The 22,723-nt window shown below is 42.5% G+C and overlaps 1 protein-coding gene across 1 annotated transcript; it reads right to left on the bottom strand.

The window, feature by feature from the left end:
• Window positions 1-615: 615 nt before the first annotated feature.
• grm2b (glutamate receptor, metabotropic 2b) lies at window positions 616-19,941 on the bottom strand. The gene is made up of 6 exons (XM_037490458.2): window positions 19,352-19,941; window positions 15,068-15,697; window positions 6,776-7,613; window positions 5,216-6,279; window positions 2,289-2,481; window positions 616-1,600 (listed from the first exon to the last, which is right to left on the bottom strand). The coding sequence occupies exons 2-6, from the start codon at window positions 15,575-15,577 to the stop codon at window positions 1,527-1,529; spliced, it is 2,679 nt and encodes an 892-aa protein (XP_037346355.2). The 5' UTR covers window positions 15,578-15,697; window positions 19,352-19,941; the 3' UTR covers window positions 616-1,526.
• Between the last annotated feature and the right edge of the window lie 2,782 nt (window positions 19,942-22,723).

The raw sequence follows: 22,723 nt of genomic DNA, 5'->3' as shown, positions 1-22,723 counted from the left end.
AAATTGAAAATTTGAGAAATTGGTTTTGTTTATTTTAGGATGTGGAAAAAAAAAGCATAAACAGCTTAAGTGAAGTGTCAGTTGTGTCTGACCTGGGGCAAAAAAAGCTGTATTGTGGTGTCTGGGCCTAACGAGACTCATCTCTTACCATCTAATTGGGTTTAAACTCTCCATATATTTGGAGTCCTGCTAGTCTTTTTCAAGTTTTCTATGCAATGTTATAGCCCAAAGAATCCTGGATCAATATTGGTTAAGTTTGGTTTCCCCCTTGCTTATGTCGTCATGTTAACCACTTCTGTGTAGGCTATTCTCAGCCTCTCATGGCCAAACAGCAAATGTCTTTGCAAATGTTATAAAGATTAAATAAATCAAAGGTGTGTGTGTGTGTGTGTAGAGCAGTACAATAAGTTTTACTGAAATGGTGAAGTTAACTAAAGATGTTGAAGAACTTTAAACATTTCAGCAGGTGTCCTTGATTGTAAATTAATTTAGTACATGCATATTAAGAGGGAATTACACTACTACCAAATGATTCACTTTTACGCTTAAACATTTTGACTGACTTTATTTAGTAATTAAAGTAACTTCATTTTACCGTTAAACAGACCAGGCAGACAGTTGGCAAGTTGTTTAATTAAATGTCAGGAAAGTCCAATGAGTATAAAAGATACATGGAGGTTATGTTCATCTTTAATTGCACATACTGTAATAGAGCAGACTTAAATGTCATGTTAATACCTCACAACTCAACATCTTCACCTGTTTGTTTTCTTCACTTTGTTACTCAGTAATGCTGTACATGGATTCAACTAAAGACATTTTAAAGGCAGTTCATTTGGTATTAAGACAGCGGGAAATAATCAAAGCCTGTTTGCAAAAGCTGTTGATTTGGATTTAGTTTGATAATTTATGAAGAAATGCATGAGTGAACCCCAACCAAACAGTATTTCATTTTTTAATTTAAAAAACAAACATTTTATTTCCATAAATGACAGTAAAGCACACACTGTTAAACCAGTCTACAATAACACACCTCCTGTATATTGTCTATTTTCCTACTTTTAATCACGTTCACAAAAGTTAATCACTTATTTTAGGGAACAGAAGGGGTAAATTTATTTTATATCTTTTTTTGTTGATGTCTACATTATTTGGATATATTCACAGCACTTAAAAGGACAAGATAAGAACAGCCTTTTGTTTTTGTACAACACTATTGCTTCACAACCACCCATTAGACAACAAGACTCTTAAGGACAAGGCACGGTGCATTTAATCACATCTATATCTGTAAACCAAGGAGATCACAGAATAATAAATCTACAATTGATACATACTGCTTGCTGTAGGAACATAGTTTAGCCTTCACAGTTAAGAATTAGCCTTTCCCCTGTCAGTCTACCCAGACAGAGTTATGTTGGATGGAAAAGGGGCTCTGAGGTGGAGCCCTGTTGGATGGAAGGACGAGTAATGATGCAATGGCCTCTTGTGCTTATAGAGGGAACCTTTTTTCTTCCTTTTTTTTTTTACAAAGAAGACGTTGTGGAGTCCACCACCTCGCGGCCGTTGCATACTGCTGGCACGTAGTTAGAGGCTGATCCTAAGAGAGGAAACACAGCGATGTTTGCCAGAAATTTCTTTTGTCAAATGTCAATGAAAGCAAACACCCAGACAGCATCTACCAGTGCTTCTAAAAATGTCAGTTTACATGCAAGTAGTAACTGCATTTACGGATTGTACCAAAGTACAATTTTAAATGATTCTGTTTACTGTATTTGACTGCTATACATAACATACTATAAGCTGATAAGATATAACACATTGGTAGAGATTAATCTGAAATGTCTGAATACTTTCATGATGTAAATCTTTAAATCAAAATATAATTATAAGATACCTTCAGGCAAGATGAAGCAACAACAGATAAACTAGCATTAACCCTTTAATTGAAAAGTTGTACTCTGGGTACTGTGTAAAAATCTTTTGTGCCTTTAATTATTTATGAAATTTTCACATTGAATTTGTCGTTAGTATTAATGAGCTTTAGATAAGACTTACTTATCCTCATGAAGAGAAGAATAAAAACTGACACAGAAAAAACATTTAACATTGTCCAGTTGAAAATTGCAATTCTTTGTTGATTGCATTGTGATTACACACATCCCATTTTAGAAACAAATCAACAAACTGATGCAAACGATTAGAGTGCAGCTAAAAATTGCCCTACAGAAGGCGTCTTCATGGTACTAAATAGAGCCTTGATAACGACATACAGTGGATCCTCGTACCTTTGGAGTAGCTGGAGCTCGGAGCGGAGGCAGTGGCAGACACTGTGGCACTGAAGCGGTTGGCTGTGACTCTCAGTGAGGCCACGTTTTTCTGGGGCTGAAACAGGATGATGTGAACTTTCGGAGCGAAGAGGCAGCCGAGAACCACCGAACCACTCAGACTGACGGATATGCACATGGTCGTGGTCTGCACCTGTGAGGACACGGAAAGTGGGTGATGATGAATACACCAGCCTGCACTTTGTATCAAGCTTTTGTCAAATCACTCATGCACACAACCAGCTCCTCCCAAACCTCCCCGTCAATCATACACTGAACCCCTTATGAGCTCTACGTTGTCTTTTAATGTCAGATCATGTGACTTAACTATATTTATTTGCTTTTAAATTACTTTCAGAGGATTTCTTCTAAATTTGCTCGAACTGTCGTATCAAGTTTGTTGCGGCTGCTTGATATTCATCTATAAACAAAAATGTTAGGGGCCTTCATACACCTAAAACACCTGAATTTAGGTGAAGCATATTCTTTAAATAGGCTGCTCTGCTAGATTACTATTTATGCATTTAGCTGTCTCTAAATCGGTAGCTTGGAGAAGATCTGTGTCTGCAGCTTGTCCTCTCACTACTGGGCTCCCTCAAGGCTCCTTCCTGGTTCCCTTCTTCTATCTATTCATCAACTCTCTCAGATTCGCAGATTCTAGTACAGGTTCTGGTCATCTCACAGCTTGACTGTAGGAACTCCCTCCTGGTAGGTCTACCTACTGGTGCCGAAATCCCTCACACTAATCCTCTCACTTCACTGGTTGCCAGTAGCTAGTAGTCTATACATTTCCACGCAAAACTAAAAACACACCTCTTTTGACTATACCTTTAATTGGTAGCACTTTATTAGCGCTTAATATGGCACTGATAGAACTTTTAGTTTGGCTTTCTTGAATAAATTGTACTTTGCATCAGTATGTGCATACATATGAGGGCAAGAAGAAGAATAAGAAGAATATGGAATAAGCACAGCTTGCTGTCCTGGAAAGCCAGGGCATTGTTGGTCATATTTCGGCTGTTAATATGAGCTGACTGCTGGGGTCATCTTGCCGAGTAGCCTCTCTTCCCACCCCACTGGTTACCCCTGCAGTCCAGGAACTTCTATTTGCAGGACCACAGCATGAAGTGAAATCCCTTCTAAACGTACCACCCAACAACAAAGGAATATGCAAAGTCCTCATCCATTTAAACTCTAGACTAAAAAAGAACTGGTGTAAACACTGCCACGTCTGTGGGTAATATTACTGCACTTGTCTTTTGCCTGCAGCTTCTTATCTCTTTCAGCAATAAAGCAGTTTCTTTTTAACAGCACTTTGTACAAATAATTCAGAATCTCTAGTAGGACGTACTGCGGAACCGTGCGATGCCTTCATTCACTTGAATAGTTTTTCAAAAAAGTGCATTATTTGCACACTTTTTTTTGTCTTTTGTCATTTGGTTTTTGAATCTTGTGCATTTTATTTCAGGATCAATTTAAAAATATCAAATGTATGTGATTTTTGTAGAATGAACCCAAATATAGTGGACATGCGTCAGGCATTGACTTGTTGGTTATTAAATAAGTTATCAGTGTTAATCAAATAAGAAAATGAAATGGTTATAGATATAGATATCTGTATTGATTCGGGAAACTTTGAGTTCACTAGGATTCACAGGTAAACAAGAATAGTTACATCAAAATGTTCCCGGGCCATCCAACCCTTTGAAATGCAGAACTAACAGCCATTGTTATTGGTGTCACACAGAACCAAAGCATCAAGGTCTCCCAATGGCAGACGCCTCGTTCTTTCAATTACTGCTGCTTCTTCAGTATGAGGCCATATATTCTACAATGATTGGCCAATCTCAAATCACACGGTGCATCAGGAAAGGTAAAGGTTCATGGTTTCGCCGCTGCTAAAGCTGACTGCTACAGACATGAAGAGCCTGAGGTATCGCATGATGATACAAAGCTTGTGTGATCTCGACCTCCCCCCATCTGTTTGCAAAAAACAAGGGCCTTGTTGCACAAATAGTGTGCCAGTAGCCTTGAGTTTGCCTAAGGACCTGGTGCTCATAACTTACATGGTCTAACAGCTTTGCGCCCATTGAATTGTCTCATTTATCTTTCTTTACACAGCATATATAAATACATTAATTTGTCCTCGCAGCTATACATTTTCCTACTTGGGGAAAAATCAAACCTATATTCGAGTTTTCTGGCCTGCGGTGGCATTTTGAACCAGTTCAGTAATAGTTATGCATATTCAGCCCATTTATTTTATGTCATACATGACATGCAGGCTAAATGCAGCCCTTAGCCTTTGTGTAGAAGCTGAAGGCTGCAAAACTTGTGACAATTCAGCAACAGTTATGTCATATTTCCTCAGTCTGTTACATGAGGTAGAATCACTAAATGAGCCGACAATCCATGTCCCTGCTAACGAGTATTTTTACTGCAGACCATAACACTACTTCGTGAGTTCAACATATGTGATTTTAGCATGTAATAACAAAAACTGTAGTAAATCTCCACAAATTCTTCTTTGCGCTTGAAATGTGTCATTAGGCATTTAGTAATGCCACGATTCTATGACTATCATCAATTATTTCTATCTGTATATTCCGGCATGATGTGTCTCTAGTGTCTTCGTTCTTGTCTTGAAAGATCCTTCAGCCCACGTGAAATGAAAGCTCGCTCTTTCATGAGCCTGGTGACTTTGATCAAATGGAATATGAAAGTGACACCTTCTTCTTCAGGAATGATAAACACACTGGGGATGGTAATTTATAGACTCTGTACATTATTCCACAGCAGTGACCTTAAGAGGTTTCTCAAAACATAAATCATAATGATCCCCACACTCAGTTGGTATAATAAAAAAAGAGGTTTTGATAGATAGTTACCCTGTAGTCACTGGCAGTGACATAGAAGATGGGCTGAAAAGCGAGCCAGATGATGCAGGTGGTGTACATAGTGAACCCGATGAACTTGGCCTCGTTGAAATTTTCAGGGCACTTTCGAGTCTTGAATGCATAGACGGTGCAGAGGATGATGAGGATGCAGTTGTAAGTGAGTGACATGAGCATGCTGGAGTCCCTGCTGCTGCACTTGAGGGTGACCACGTCTCTCCTCTCCGGGCCCACCTCTTTCCGAACCCCCGGCACCTCCACCAGCAGCCATATAACAGCCACCAGCAGCTGACAGGAGATGAGAGCGCCGCAAATGGCCACCTGGGAAGCGGGGCTGATGAAGCGCGGCCGCTGAGCTCCGTCCTTCACGCCGCTGAAGATGCGAGCGATGCGGTTGGTCTTGGTGAGCAGAGCCGAGTAACACACTGCGAACGACGTGCCCAGGCCGAGGCGGCGTAGGGTGCAAACGGCAGTGGACGGTTTGGCTATGTAGATGAAGGTCATGAGGTAGCACATCAGCACTCCCAACAGCAGGATGTAAGAGAGTTCACGTCCGCTGGCTTTGACCACAGGCGTCTCATTGTTCTTGAGGAACAGGCCCACGACCGACAGAGTACACAGTATGCCAAGGCAGGAGATGGTGACTGGCCCAATGGCCCACGCGTCCTCCCACCGGATATATTCTTCAGGTAGATCATAGCAGCCGGTCAAGTTAGACAGGGGCCACTGACCAAAGCTACAGTCAGCACAGGTGAATGCATCTTGCAGGTACTGGTAGGGCTGACAGGGGATACAAATCCAGCAGCACACATCTCCAGGCTGCATGCTCTTTACCTCGTTCTTCCGGCAGGGGTCACTGCACTGGGAAGTGGGCGGTACAAGGTCGGGCCAGGGGACCAGGCTGGTGTTCAGGGTCAGGTGTTGGTCCCAGTAGCCAACTTTTCTGTAAACAAACTTTCCCTCTTCTTTGTGGTAATGAAAAATGTTGTAGCGGCTGATGCTGTCGCCGAAGGAGTCAAAGCGCACCATGTTCTGTGTGTCTACAGGTCGGAATGGAGCTGGTAGAAACAATACAAAAAGGATCAAGTTGATACAAATTGTTCTGGCATCAATTGTGTTCTTTAGTTGTCTGGCTGAGTTGGATATATATTCAGAACTAAATATGAGAGTTAAGAATATATGTCAATTAAATTGGTAGAGCTGAGAGAGAGAATTTCCAGTAATGCTTCAAAATGTTCAGATGACAATATGAACATGTCACTGTCCTAGTATGTAATGCACTGCATAGCTGGAAATACTCAGCATACTGGTCTCCCACCATTTAAGCTAAGCCCGCCTACTGATTCAAGCTAAAATATTAATTACATTTCCTAATTGATTCATTATAATGGCTTTTTCAGTGCTGATGTCCTAACCCCTTCACACCATTTGCCAAATAATTCATATCCACTCACAGTTATTTAAATAATATCTCACACGAATAATGCACATAAAACACGTCTTCTTGTCATAGTAAAATCTTTCGCCTGAGTTTTCTCTTATTTCTGTGTTTACCTTCAAACTTGGTCTTCAAGATGAACTCCTTGTAGAACCTTTTGCCATTTCCCGGCTTCATGGCGTCACAGACCTTGGATGTGTTGGAGCATACCGCTTGCCTCATGTTGTGCAGGGCATAGGCCATGGCATACACTGCATTTACCACAAACATGATCTTGGACTCCTGCTCGAAAGTCCCATCTCTGAGGTTGTTATCGCTGCAGCCTGCTTCCTGAAGGCTACAGCCAAAGCGGTGCTCCCAGAACTCTTTGAACCACGGGTTCCTTGTGTTGGTGTACGGGTTCAGCTTGGTGAAGTAGTCTTCGAACTCTCTGATTGGGTAGGAAGCCAGCTCTATGGTGAAGGCCCGGTCTGCTGCAATCTCGCTGCCCCTCACCACGCTCTCCTGCGCTCCCCACCCGTCGCTGGCCACCCAGATGAAGGTGGCGTTCATGCGGGCGGCCGACACCAGCAGCTCGCGGGCGTCTTCGCTGCGGGTGAACAGGATGACCACCTTGGCGTTGGACTTCTGCTGCAGAGCGCGGATCACGTTGTCGTAGCCCTGGCGGTTCATGGTGCGGCTCACCTTGGCTGAAGTGGCGATGCAGACTTGGCGGTTGCGGGCCTCCTGCTGGAAGGCGTCGATGCCGGTCTCGCCATAGTCGCCCTCTGATGCTACTGTTGACACGTAAGTCCAGTTGAAGTAACGCAGGATCTCCGCCATGGCCTTGGCCTGGTAAAAGTCAGGAGGTACAGTTCGGGCAAAGTAGTCGTATCGGGTCTTGTCGCTGAGCTTTGAGCTGGTGGAGGCGTAGCTGATCTGAGGGATCTGGAACAATCGCAGGAGGTTAGCCACCTGTTGAAAGAGAGATATTCCATTTGGTCACTTTCATAGCATATTTTAGTGTAACATTATGGGGTGACAGGAACCATGGTAGAAGCATAGCATGCATACAGGTCAAAAACCAACTAAAGATTTGTGTTACCTCACATATTACACGTTTTTATTCTCTAGAATCATAGATTCTAACCACTATAACAGTGATAAAATTCCTGTGCATTTATAATTGCATGTTAAACCATTCATTTGGCTTAAATGGAATGATGATCATATTTTCCCTCAAGATGAAATTCATAATCCCAGAACGTACTGTCATTGTGATAAACTCTTTTTAAAATACACGTCTTCAACAAAATGCCACAATGTTACATTTCGAATCCCTCAAGTCTTGTTAAACCTCTTTTCGGCTTGTAGATATCCATCTGGTTTTAGGTGAAGTGGAGCCATGAAAGGGCAGAGCCGCTGTCTGATGTATTTCAGCTCTGTGGCAGAGGCTGGCGGTGGAAACAGCAACAATCCAATGTTTCTTTATCTCAGACGGTTGACTCTGTCAGGGATCCACATCACAAGCTGCTCAAGTCACAAAATCCTCTCCCAGAGAGTGTCTGATGACAACAGCAACAATGCCACAGAGATTTTTGTCAGTGTGTTTCTTCTTATTTTTTTTAGTTACTGCCATTCTGTCAATTCATTAAAGTCTTATGACAGACTCCCCACCCACAGCAACCCAGACATCTGTATTGATTTCATTCTGCAGAGAGTTGGTAGGGCTGAGTTCAACCAGGATGGATTATGATCTTTGAGTTAAAACTCAGGGAGACGTCCATGTTGGACATGAGCCTGCAGGAACAATGGCGTTGGAGAAAAATAAAATCAAGGCAATTATTTTCTTGCACTGCATTACAGAGATCCGGTGAAAACTTGTCACTTTTGCAGGATTCCTTCTGCGACGGAGTGATTATTAGTAAAAATCCATGAGCTTCACTGTGACTCCCTCGTCCCCAAGGGACCGTGTTTGCCTGGAGGCATCCCAAACAATAGCATCGCCATGGAAGCAATGGGAACCTTCCAGAGTCACACCAAGTCCCATTAAAAGTAATACTCTTGGTTACAGCTCGAGAAGTACTTTTCTTTTTTTTAGTGATGTTATAAATCGATGCTGTATGTGCCCATTCAGCACAATGTTCTGCACCTAGTGCATGCCCTGAACATTTTACTTATCAATCGTCGTTCAGTTAAGTTGAATGTTGGATTAATATCGTACATTTATTGTTTGATGACCAAATTAATGAGTGCTTTAAGCTTCATATTAATTCACTACCGGTGTTACCTAGCTAAGCTAGTTTATTATAATAATACAAAGATTGAAAAAACGGCCAACATTGTTAGCATCATTGTCATTGTGAGCTGTTAGCATGCTGTTCGCTATTAGCTCAAGGAGCCGCTCAATAAAACCTCACAAATCTCTATTTACTTTCTAATTCCCTTCTCGTGTTGCAGGGCTCTTTCTGATAACACATCTCAATCCCTCCTTAACACCAGCCTTAGTGCAAAGGAAAGCATTGGTAAGTATGAGTTACTGGACCAAGGCCAACAGAGGAGACAACTTGTTATTTATGCAATGCAAACACACTGTTCATCCCCAGAAAATGACTGACATCAACTCTGATCTCTGAGCGGCCGTGTGCTTAACCTCCTTAAGCTTAAACACCCAGAAGACCTGAGCCATTGAGGAAACACAAGCAACGCACACTGCAAGTTCTTGAGGGGATGAATAAAGTAATTATGATGTATTCAGACAAGCACGCTGCATCCTATCTGTTTGTAGCAGAATATAGGGCAGAGGTCTCATCAAATTACCCACTGAGAGACGGAATCACTGTTGTTGTACAGGACAAGATTTGCATTTTTACATTTACTGATTCACTTCTGTTGCCTGCGAGTACAAGCAGCAACACAAACAAACACTACCAAATTGTAGTACTTATAATGGGTCTTATCTACAACAAGTTGTAAAACGGCTAATTTGATGAAATTGCACTTTCTTGTTTTTCTGAGTTTGCATCTCTACGGTTGAAATGCACTTATTGTAAGTCGGTTTGGATAAAAGCGTCAACTAAATGACATGTAATGTAAAAGTTGCACTTGCACAGTAATAATGTAGTTTCGTCTTGCAGGATTTTCAGACCTTTTCAGACGGCGCACCTTTCAGGACGTTACTGGAGTGTGTGACAGTTAACCGTCTGCTCGTTGTCATGTGGTATTTTCCTTTTTGCTCCTTCCATCGAGAACTCAGAACTGACACAACGACAGACGTAGAATACTGTACATCTCGTTGCATGAAACACCACAATCTCAAAACTTTTGCATTTTATTTCCTAATTATGTCCGGCAGCTTTAGATGGTACAGTGTGTATTTTGAAGTTCCTCGTTCTTGATAGATGAAAACTTGATTCTGAAGATATGATGAGTACAAGATGCATCACGAGGAGAAGTGTTATGGGATTTTAGGCATTATGGGAGATTTAAGACAGCTGGAACATTGGCAATCTCTTACTCATGTGTCTGTCATGTTTGTTTGCAACATGGAGTTTCCATCAATATGTCCCCGAGGCTCCTGACACACACTGATGTACAGAGCAGTGGCCATGACACTTTCCAAAAGCTCAGAAAAACAAGTTAGGCATAATAGATTCGATACACAGTCTTTTTTTTTGGTCTAGTGTATTTTAATTGTATGAGTGAAATTTCACTACCGACAATTAACAGCAAAAACCTAATTAGAGAAGGAGAATGGTCTGTGTGAATCGTAGTACATTAGTTCATCATTAGTACAGCGGTATACAGTATTTTAAAGTGCACTCTTGTTCAATTTTTATGGAGGGGAAATGATTTGTGTACAATGGAAATTGTTCAGAAGAAAAATCATATTAAAAAAAGGTGTGTTATGTTTGAATACGGAGGAATTGGAAATGATTAAAACAAGAAAGTTCTTTTTGGCCTGATTTTAGAATTGTACTCATGTGATGTATTGTTTTTGGTGGGAAAGGGACAGAACATTTCTTTCTTTGAGTTAACACCCACATACACCCAGGCCTAAACAAATATGTCTCATGATCATTCTACATATTTTCATGTCTGTGTGTCAGAGCTTAGACTTACTACTATAGGAAGTAAGAAGGAAATGTGTGTGTATATCTGCTTGAATGGTCTGTTTGAAAAGAAGACGATTCCTCGCATTCAACTTTCATCTTTTATTTCCTCCCACCTGTAAAACAACGCTCCGCACAACAGCGACCTTTCGATCCACTCGCAACAACCAGGATGCACATTTTTCCACTTCATCATCTGCTAAGCTTGATACATTCAAATATCACTTGTAGCCTCTAGCCAGCTTTGAAATAAACCTGATTAAGTTGTCTAATCTCTCCCTGTTATTGAGACTGGAGAGCGGTGCTGCTGCTGTCGCACACAAACAGCCGCCACAGGTTCAAAGCCACGGCTGCTGATCATTTATTCCTGCGATCGCGATGTGGAGAAAAAAAAAAAACAGCAGCTCTTAGACGTACTGAGCTGTGGAGGAGCTGTGCATCCAGAGATCCACAGCAATATCAGTGACCGCGTGGGTCCGGACGCCAACCGACCTTCCAGTTATCACGATGTTTCTCCTCACTGTGAATGACATTGTGGTGTGCTAATTAGGGAGCTGTGGGGACCCAATGTGCTAAAATGTCCTGTTAAAAAACAACAGTCTCTAGGAGTGAAGAAGAAGAGGAGGGACTGGAGGGGGTGGGGTGGGGGGGGGGGGGGGGGGGTTGGGGTGGAAGGGGATTCGGCTGTAATATCACACGATAAACAAGATCCTTTTGAAGTTAACACCAAAGCAGAATTTTCTTTTAGCCGTGGCAATGTGAGGACAGAAACACAATAAAGACGGAGCCCTCTCCGGTTCATCTGCTCGACACACAGACAGACCCAATAAACAAAAATATTAAACATCAATATATTCCACAACAGATAGGGACCCAGATAACCTCAGAATTGGGGAGGAGGCAGTGATCTTGGAGTGTATGGTTTGGGTTATTACATTTCGGCTCTACTAGAGTCTCAATAGCTGTCATCTGGGGGGAGAATGGCTCATACAGTATAGTGATATGTTACCCCGAGATGTCCTGAAACAATTTAATAGCTCTTTAGTGATTATAAGCACAGCGTATACAGCATATTTGGCTTATCTTCTCTCTGTGCATAATTAGTTACGGATAAGTGGAACAGTTTCTTATTTCGCTCTGAGCTTAAAGTTATTTGTCTGAAGTCCAAGTTGTAATCATTTCTCTAAGCAGGTTTCAACATTTTTTTATCGTGTGTGTGTTTGTGTGTGTGTGTGTAAGAAAGTATAGGGACTTGTGAATGTGAAGATAATCTTATTTTAGCAGAATTGGGGGTATAGTATTTGAATCCCGGCTGCTCCATGTGGAAGTGTCCCTGTGCAAGACACCTGACCCCTTGTTGCTCCCCAGGCAAAATGTACGCCATGAGTATTCAATGTATGTCGCTTTGGCTAAAAGCGTCAGCTGTACGACGTGTAACGTAAAGATTATGAAACCCCCGAAATATTGCTCGGCTGGTTATAAAAGAATCCTTTTGAGGCTGAGGAGAAACGGGCTCGTCTCCCACGGTCCCTCCCGCCCTTGGCCCGGGTCGCAGGCAGCATCCTTCCCCTACTCCACACGCAGGTGGGATAGTCCTCGCCAGCCAATGGAGATGCACCCCACAGATGGGAACAGCAGCTCCTCTCAGAGTCCCATCCCTCCTCCAAACGCCTCCTCCTCATCCTCCTCACAAAGTGCTTCTCAGGGATAAATGGGGACCCCACAAAATAATCCCACCACGGGCGTCTCGGCGCTCTCACGGCTCGATTCATTAAAGCGCGCAGGAAGCGGAGGGCGCTGACAAAAGGGGCTTTTGAGCCAAGTGACAGTAGAGGTATGTATTCAAATTCATACAAAAAACACTCAAAAGCAGTGAGCTTCTTTTTGTGACCGTGTGGTTGCTGAAGACTCATTCACAGTGAGACAGACACACACACACACACACACACACACACACACAAAGTCCTTTTCATGCCTCTTAAAAACATGCTGTTCTTTTATCAAAGCCGTGTAACTAACGTTAAAGGATCTATATTGTCCCCTTCTTTCTACGGGAAGGAGCCCTTTGTTTATTGGCTTAAAATGATTCCAACAAGGTGGACATCCTCCGTCAAGTCTGTTTTGACCATGAACGTGATTAACTGTTTAATGAATTTGTATGACAGGCTGAGTCCTGGCTGTAGTTTCATAATTCACATAATTAACAGAGCAACTGGAGTGTGGAAGGAAATTAAAGATTTTCCAAAGGTATTTCTTTAAAAACATTAAATGGGAATGTTTTAGGAAAACAGGACAGGAAATGTTTTCAACCAAGTCATTTCATATGCGTTCATTAACTGAGCAACGCCTTGCAACGCCATCTTCATTCAGTAGCAATCAACCCGAGCAGGTTGCACAAACACTGCTGCAAATTTGCGAGCAGTGATTCTGTCACCGGGAGTAATATAAAACATTCATGTAATTGCTTATTGTATGTCATGTGTGAAAATGTACAACATAACGCTGTAGGTGGCATGTGTTTTAATCAGCTCTGACCTTTTCAATGCATGCAATTCAGGGAAGCGTTTCTCATCGTGCATGTTGCCAAAACAACCTCGATATCCTCCAGCGGAGACGCATTATCTCGTTCTGCGGTGGATTTTGCCTTTTGGGTGTTATTTAAGGTCTGATAAAACATGCGGCTGGTAATCCTCACTTTGTGATAAAGTTGTACCATTCGAACGAGCTCCGTTTTCCTCATTTGTGATCTCCAATCGAATTAGGGAGCCGGTTCTGCGGCATTACGGGCCAAACCTCAGCAGCGACGGGTGTGGAGCGCTGGAACCCAAAATGCATTTTTTGGGAAAATAGAAAAATCTTTGAAGGGAAAATGTGTCCCCATTGTACTTCATAGGCATAACTATTCAGACCATGTGATGATGGTCCTGATCTTTGGGTAGTGGTGGGAATAACTGAGATTGCAATGAGCGTCCCTGGTGAGAGGCCCGGGCCCAGACTTGCAGACAGGCTAAGAGTCCTAAACACTGGACGGGAGCTCGGAGTGCAGCCAGCCTTTGTCCAAAAGGGGTTTGGGCATCTAATTAGGATGCTTTTCAGACATCGCAACTACAGAGGTTTTTGAGCACATCCAACTGGTAAGAGGCCCCAGGGTGGAACTAGAGGGGGGATTATACATCTCATCTGGAGATCAGGGAACCTCTGAGTGTCCCTCGGGAAGAGGTGGAATGTGTTACTGTGGAGACACTGCGTTGAGTCTGATGCCCCACCATCCGACTCCCGAGAAGCATTAACATTAACCGACGGAACACGAGTGATTTGGCAATATATCAACCTATCTTTTAATTTAATTTAATATCTATTACCACTATCTATTATTACCACGTTTTGTAAGCAGTGACTTTCCAATACCTATAATAAAAAGCAACCAATTATTATGAGCAATAACATCATGGGAAGCCACCGCTGTAACTGTTGGAAAGAAACGGCGTGAAGGCAATTTAAGTCCACATGACTCAAAGTTCCAAAGCTTTGCTACAAATCCAAAGATAAAGCTTAATCTGTGGTTTGTGTGTGTGTAAGTGTGTGTGTGTGTGTGTGTGTGTGTGTACATGTGTTTCTAATAATTGTGTTGTCAAACGTACCCACACACTTTGTCTCACCAACAGTCATGGTAATTATGGCGTGTGAGGGCAATCAGAACAAATAAATGATGCTCAAATGCCTTTAGCAATCCTTCATACATGTCTGTGTGTGTCTGTGTGTGTGTGTGTGTGTGTGTGTGGGTATGTGTGTATATTTGAAAGGTCAGTTTCCTATCCAAGGCATAAATGAAGTCGGTGACAAAGTGATGGACATCTCTGTGTTAGTGTTGATGCTTCAAACAGAATCATCCCAGGTGAGTTCTTATTATATAATATTCTGACCTCTGGCTCAGTAAAAACAGAGATGCATTTTCATTCATTATCTCTATCATTGGAAGGGCAAGGTGTCAGTGATTAAGATTCTGGTTCAGGTAAACAAGCTGTATCACCAATTATCAGAATTAAACTATTGATGAATTGAGAGTCTGTAAAAATACTATTGCAAATATATGCAATATTTGTGTGATTATCAAAATAATACAACCACAAAAAGCAAATTGGGAATAGAGGTAAAAATCCAGATGAACCATGAGGACTTTGGTTTTGGTGAGGTCAAAACAGCATGATGAGCAAATCAATACAAAGAAATCCCAAACGCTGCAATCATGACAAGCCAAGTCATTCTTCAATGTTGGGGACATTTCTTGTGGAAAAAAATAACGTAACTCTCATTTACCTGAATGGAAACGTCACTGTACGATCCTCCAATGACCCCCGAAATGGCAATTGGGACCTCGTTCTGGACGGGTCTGGAGCCATCGGGGCAGATGAAGCCCGGATCGTGCACCTTGGTGAGGGACGCCCTGACAAAATCGAGGGACTGCTCCAGAGCATAAGTGTCCTTGGAACAAGTGTCCAGGATGTGGGCCCCCAGCTGGAGTCCGGGAAGGATGCGGTCGCTGGAGTTTATCTCATCAAGTGCCAGCAGCATGGCTTCCAGTCTCTGGATCCCTCTCTCCTTGTTGATCTTGCCACAGTCTTCCATCCCATCACCTTTGTGGTGTACCGGGAACAAGCCTCCGATCACCAAGTCCCCCTCCATGATGATCTCACGTTTGGCTGCCGGTGTTAATCTGGAGGTGTTGGGCAGGACTCCCGGTATCAGCAGCTCCAGCAGGAGCATGGGTAATGGCCAATAATGGGCCGACTTGGCCAACGACCTGGGGCAGAGCACTACACGCAGCATGGCAGCACCGGGTAATAGGGTTCAGCCGGGCTGAGGTCTCGAGGAGCAGAGGTTTACAGCGACAGGAGGCCGATGCCTGTCAAGTCTGCGCCGGGTGGGTGCAGCATGTTGCAATATTACCTGAGTGAATGACAAGGGGGGGGGGGGGGGGGGAAACAACTAATTGGCAGTTAGCAGGTAATCAAGCAATACATCCACCTTCTCAGGTTGAACAGCATCCATGGGCAGAACATGTGTACATGTTGTTTAATGAGGAATGAAAGAAAACTAAATAATAACACGACGTATGTTTCAAACGGTCCATTACCGACGCCCACCCCGCTACAATTTTATTTTGCCTCTGTGTCTGTGATTCTAATCTGTGACTTTGTCCTTTCAGTTTTTGGCTCACACTGTTATTTGAAAGCATAAAACCCCCCCCGAAGGCTTTGAAACAATATAAAAACAGACAGTTTATATCCAAACCTTTTTTGCTAGTGGTTCTTCGCTGTTTTGCTATTGATTTTTGCCTCATATTTCTCAGACTAATGCAATCAATAGAAATGTTACAGAGAGATAATTATCTTACAGTATAGGACGGTATATACTCAGGACTGTTCTTTCAGGAGGCTTGAAAAAGAGTTACTTTTTAAAGTAAAGCTGTTTAAATCAGCCGGGCGCTCTGTGGGTCTTAATCACTGCATTTTTATCTGAAAGTATGCCAAAGTGACCACATCCAACATTTATGAATATTTAAGACACTTCTCTAAGTGAAGCGTAATTTCCGAGCTCACAACAGAGATATCACATAAATGGCGACTCTCCTCAATGGCTGGGGTTACCATGGAAACATGGTGGGTAAAAAATAAAGGTTGGACGGCGGGGAGGTGGGCAGCGAGACGTGTATGTTAATATAGATTCCTATCAAGTGGAGGTTACAGGTTTAGGCCTCACCAGGAGCTGTTGTGATGTCTGATTGGGGGGGGGGGGGGGGGGGGGGGTGGGCCGCTTCGATTTCGGAGAGAGCGAAAAACAATCCTGTTTCTTTCAAACTAAATCATTTATCGCATTCGTCAAACACAAAAGTTCAGCAAACAGATTGATAGAAAGTGTCTTCAGAGACAATAGACTGTTAATGACTTATCACTTGCAGGATTTTGACACATGAGAAATGAACAGAAATGGTCTGTTGGGCGTTTTTTACCCCACGAAAGGATAAACCGAATAGAACTGACATGAATATTCAGATTCAGGTGATAGAGTCTGGCTGCAGTGTGTATACACTGCGCGTCCCCCTCTTAACCAGGCTAGCTTATTAGTGGCCTCGTGTATTGTCACTTGAATACCCCCCCCCCCCCTTCCTCATAAATATTAAATCAGGTTGTGGGTGGGAAACCTTATGGTGCAACGATGAAGCCATTACGCTCCATCCAGCCGAGAGGATTACACGTCGCAATGTGTGAACGGGTAATGTAAAATGTCTCTAAGATCTACTCTGTCTTGGACAGTAGGTGCAGGTGTTTGATGGTGTTACCCCAGATTTTTCCCTGTTATTAGAACCGAGGTCAGAAAGTAACTTGAGGAGTTCAACATTAGGCGTCTAATTGCTCCTCTGTGTTGTCTGCTGGAGCAGATGGGGGCTTTCCGGCTGCAAAGACTGGGTCACAGTTGGAATTAATGGTGCAATAAGGAACAGCCAATTAGGAAAAGCTGTGCAAACTAGGTCAAAGTCAGTCTGGAGCTTTAGAAGAACCTCTGAGAAGTTCAAATAAATGTTGGTCTGAAGTGGACATGAAATACACCCATCGCATCTCCCACCAATATTTGAAACACCTATCAAATGGAAGCAGTGATATGAGCTCACATCAGCCCCTGCTTTGCTGCGGAGTCGCTCCTGTCATGCCTCCATCACATCATTAAAACCATCTTGATGTAGAAAAGGCTGTCAAGCTCACACTCAGCAGCTGAGAGCCACTTGCTCCCCAGATGTCTGCGCACAGTATTCACACTGAAAGGCAAGTTCAAAAAGCAAAAGCAGTCAGCTTTGAACCGTCGACTGATAGGATTTCACCAACGGGGTGGTTTAAGAATTCCCTTATTGTCGTAAGGCGAATATAACTAATATGTATTATATGACTCATTGCAGAGGGGCTTTCAATGACGGCAATTACCACAAACAACTGTAGGATGTTTAAAATGCTATTCATGTCCAGGAAAATGAGATCAAGAGACAATCGGTGTGGGGGGAGGTAATAACCACCTGTTTGTTAGGCTATTGTTAGCGAATCCACTTTGATAATGCAGAAATACATCTATTTAATGTATGACTTAATACTAGGATGTTCAATAACTATTAATGGTCCTTTTTTAATAAGATCACCTATATACACATTGTGTATTGTTGAATACTTGGTTGTACGTTACAAGACATTCAGTGTTTAGCCGATTGAGTAAAAATATCTTAAACACAGCATTTATCTAAAATGTTGCTTTCCAATGTTTATGTGATTAACACTAGGTTGATAATGCACAGCTGTATTATTTTTCATGCTCTATTATGGTAAAGGACTCATCCCCTTTCTTTTGATTTTCTTTTTGTGTAATACGACACAGTAAATGTCCCATTATCCAGATATGCGGTCAGAAAATACAAAATACATGATGAAATAAAAGGAGAAGAAAAAAAAAGCAGTCACTATAATCCCACTAATGATTGTCATCACTACATCATCTCCAGTTTATCTCCCCACCTGGACTTGTCAGCTGAAGGAATTAGGATGCCTCCGTGGTGGCCACCAGCCGACTAGATTGTAAATTTGAACATAGATCAAGTGCATCATTTCATCAAAATAACACTGGGGAAATCAGCCCGCCTGCATAGCTCTCAGTTACTACAGAGGGATTTTATGTGCAAATATCTCCCCTGAATGTTTATGAGGAACCTTAATGTGTGTGAATCTCATTTTAAGACAAAATGCAGATGTGAAAGTGAGACCAGCAACAGCGGTTGTTGGTGGCACCATCTAATAATAACTTAATTATCACATTGGTGCAGACATGGTGGTTCTGGTGGTAAACCTAGAACCTAGAATGACTGGTCTCTTGCACTTGAGAGAAACCCCGCTGTCTGATTCATTAACCACTATTTGATGCACGCGGTCGTGGATTTATCAAACGCATTAATCAGTTTTAACAAAATACTCTATAATGGCTCTTGCAAAATGAAAAACAACCCAGTCACAGCAAGGGTCTTTTTCATTGTTTAGGCTTTCTAAAAACAAAAGCTCTTATTAGTTCAGCAACAGTAAGTTCGTTATTAGACTATAGCAATATTTAGTTTGGACAATTGTGGACAGTTTTTCGTCTAGAGAGGGGGAAAACTTTATATACTAATACCAGCACATGTGCATACATACACACTCAGGCGTTGGAGGGTGTAATTATAATGTGTTGCGATATATATATATATATATATATATATATATATATATATATATATATATATATATATATATATATATATATATATATATATATGATAGGGGCAAGTTGCTTTGAATGTTTACTGGTGATTTTGAGCCAAAGAGATTTGAGGGGAATACAAATGCACATGGTTGTAAAGATGTTTTTAACTGATCCCAATTGAATGATACTCACATAATGTTGGGTATGTGATCCAAATCTAATTTTAAGGATTTCAAATTAAAACACCACGGACCGTAAAATGCAGATATTTCTGTGCGGGAAACACTATCGCTATGTTACAATCAACGTCATCACGGGCTCATTTCCTACCTGGTTGCAGCACTAGGTGTCTCTTGGTAGTAGATCTATCTGCACGGTGTCTCTTTTCCACAAAGCCGTGCGACAATTAACAATCAACGCGCGGAGCTTGGCGAGACGAGCGCAATCCAGATGTTGTCCACTTTGCGCGTGCTCGCCCGGGCACGCGGGTCGGATCTGTCCTTGGTTCTGAAAGTGTTTTCTCTCACCGGCAAGTCCGTCAAACTCCGCTCGGGTCGCTCTCCAACTCGTGTCTGCCGGCCCCGGCGGCGTGAACGGCGAAGCCTACGGAGCGGAGCAACACAGCCCCCACCGCCCACGTGCACGTGCGTCCGCACGCATCGACCGTTGTGATGGAGCGGCGGGTTCGTCTCTCGTGCGGCTGAGCGTCGAGTGGAGGGAAACGGACGGATTGCAATTATGATCTATAGTCGGCGAGTGGAACGGATGAACTTAAAGTGTTGAGGAATCCCCGCGCCTCCCTTTCCCCCCTTCCCCCCCTCTCTCCCTCTCTCCCTCTCTCTCTCTTTCTCGGTTATAATGAGCGCAACGAGTAGGCGCAGCGCGCGCGCGTCTCCGTCACCTCACCGCGCTTCGTGGCGTGTGTTTTGCACGGCACGACAATGGGACAACTTCTAAGGACGAAATAGAATAATATACGTGTGTGTGTGTGTGTGTGTGTGTGCGTGTGTGTGTGTGTGTGCGCGCTGCTATGCAGGAAAGTGAAATCACCACAAATACCCAATTCGGTTCCCAGGTGCGCACGTGGTCTGTAAAAACAAAAACAAAAAAAATGAGAAAAAGTGCACATTTCATTAAATAGACAAAGCAATGAGGGACAGCTCTCCAGATACATATAAAAAGCTACCTCCCCCCCCCCCCTTTCTGAAGGCTATCCAGCTCCTCATTCACCTTCATCTCCGGTTAAACTGCATCTCACGCCGGATGAGTGGTACAAACTGAAGGTTTGTTTTTCACTGAAAAGGTCACAGCTGCCCACACAAACACAACCCTCCACAAAAGCATAGCAAGTTCACATGTATTATTCTTTTCATTCCAAATGCTGAATAAGGCACACTTGATCTGAAGGTATAATAAAATACAAAAAAGGCATAATTCATAATCTCTTTGCAAACAACCCTGAACACAATACATGTACAAAATGTTTTTCACCTTCCAAAAAGAAGTGCCTCAAGAAACGCAGACTTGGATTATTTAGAAGGCAGTGGGGAACTTCAAAGTCTCACTTGTAATTACGGTTTACTATTTGCTGCTAGGAAGGCATTCTGCAAAGACAACCTTTCTTACAACAAGCTACACTTTTTGTCATGGAGATCCATATTACATCAGCAACATTCCTGTTATATAAGTAGTGAGGAGGGCAGAATAAGTCTGTTGCACCAGTTTAGGTCGTTGCATCCAGCGCTGAACCCTGTGCACGCCCAATATTCCCGGAAGCAACACAATCATTAATTCAGTATGTATTCAGCTTCATCGCTCACTTGTTTTGTCACCTTCGCAGGAGCGCCACCACCTTTTCCTACGTCGCCATCACCACACTTTCCTCTCACCTACGCGTATGCATAACACATCTATTCAAATGTTTCACATCCGCACTAACAATAGATGCTTTGCAGTGAGGAGTTGAGAAAAGAAGAACTTTTTCTGTGTACAGTGGCAATTAAAAATGACGAGAGGGTCTTGTTTGTTGCGTAATTCCCTCAGCTAACACAAAGGGACCAATTTCCTTTTGAAAAGAATTGTAGTATACATTACAATAGTTGAGGGCATGTGGGTGGAAAGTATAGAGCTTAGATATAGCAACATGCAAATTAACGTGGAGTGAAATGATAGGACAGAAACATGCGTTTGTAGCAGTGGTCAATGCACTTTAGTCTGACTTTTGCCTTCTTTGTGGTATTTGTTAATAAACAATGTTAAAAAATAATAATCTTAATAATCCTAAATTAAGATATCTTTTTTTGGTGAAAACATACAAAAATCAAACTCTTTCTTTAGAAATAATGGTTTCTTTTACAGAAATAGTCTTAGCTTTAATTTCCCCCCCATTATCCTTCAGAGATAAATTGGTTTGCAGCATATTTTGGTAATTATTTTCATACATTGTTATGAAAACACATTTCTGGGAAAATGGCTAAAACAAAATGACATGCGTCAGGAAACTGATCAGATGCAAGTCTTACAAACAAACCAAACAATTGGTCAGATAAAGTAAACTACAAAGTAGCTGCACTTTTAATTTGGAAAACCATGGGATCCCTTTTTACAACGTCCGCAAAACAACTATGGAGCTGAAGTTAAACCCGTCAACGTCACTGCAGTTCCAGATTTCAGCCATTACATCTGTGAGCACAGTGGTCCTGGTCTTATAAAAAACACATGCGGTGTGACTGTGGCTGCTAGGCCTTTGCTTTTTTAAGGGCAGGTATGATTCCCTTGTAGCCAACAAATGATTCACTGATTAGCACAGTTCCTACCTGATGTGTGTCCCTGCGACGAGGACCCCCCCCCCCCCCCGCTGCCAGAGAAGTGCTGTACAAACAGGCCGCCTCGCTGGGCCTCGGTCAAGCACATTCATCTTGTTTAACTGCATCATCTGGGAATTTAACCCTCTTTCCAGCCATCAGCATTTAGATTAAAAATGTAAACGCCCACTAATAAATCCTCTTATTTGCAGAACATTAGTCAGGTAACAGCTCAGCACGCTGTCAATTAAGATCTCTTCGGCATCTCCAATCAGAATGAATTCATGAGGGATGCTGTAACAGGCTGTTTTTGTTACATGAACATAGTTTAACATGGGATTGTCTGGAGAAATGCACAGTCAGTCAGCAAAAGATCTCCATAAATGGAATAACATTTACCTTAGAGACTCGCCTGGCTGTATATATAACGCTAATCATTACTTTAGTGAATAATAATTTAAAGACTCTTATGCAGATTTTTCTGGGCTTAAATTGTCTGGTTGAGAAGATGTTGCATGATGGGAGTGTAATGCCACAGAGATAGAAAAGAAAAACCTTATGATGCTCACTTGAAAAGGGGCATACCAGGACTTTCTCAATCAAAATAAAAGGAGAAAAACAAACATATTAAAGAGCATCTTTCAAAGGGATCACACACCAGCTGAGATGATGAATCAGACCAAAAAGTGAAAGGCCTTTTGTCCTCTTCCTCCCTCCTTCATGTCGGTGGATGATGATGCACACGGTGCTCGCTGTTGCGTCTCAACGTGCAGCACCTCAGAGGACCCAACTCCTCAATCACCGTGAGGTTCGGATCGGCCACTAAACAGGACGGCAGCTTTCTGACGAACAGCTGATCAGTTAGACGGCACCTCAAATGCCCCATATCTGCATTTTC

The sequence above is a fragment of the Pungitius pungitius genome, chromosome 8 (genome assembly GCF_949316345.1).
Source record: "Pungitius pungitius chromosome 8, fPunPun2.1, whole genome shotgun sequence".
Classification (NCBI taxonomy): Eukaryota; Metazoa; Chordata; class Actinopteri; order Perciformes; family Gasterosteidae; genus Pungitius; species Pungitius pungitius.
Note: the sequence above shows the minus strand (reverse complement) of the source record. Positions and strands in the feature narration are given on the sequence as shown.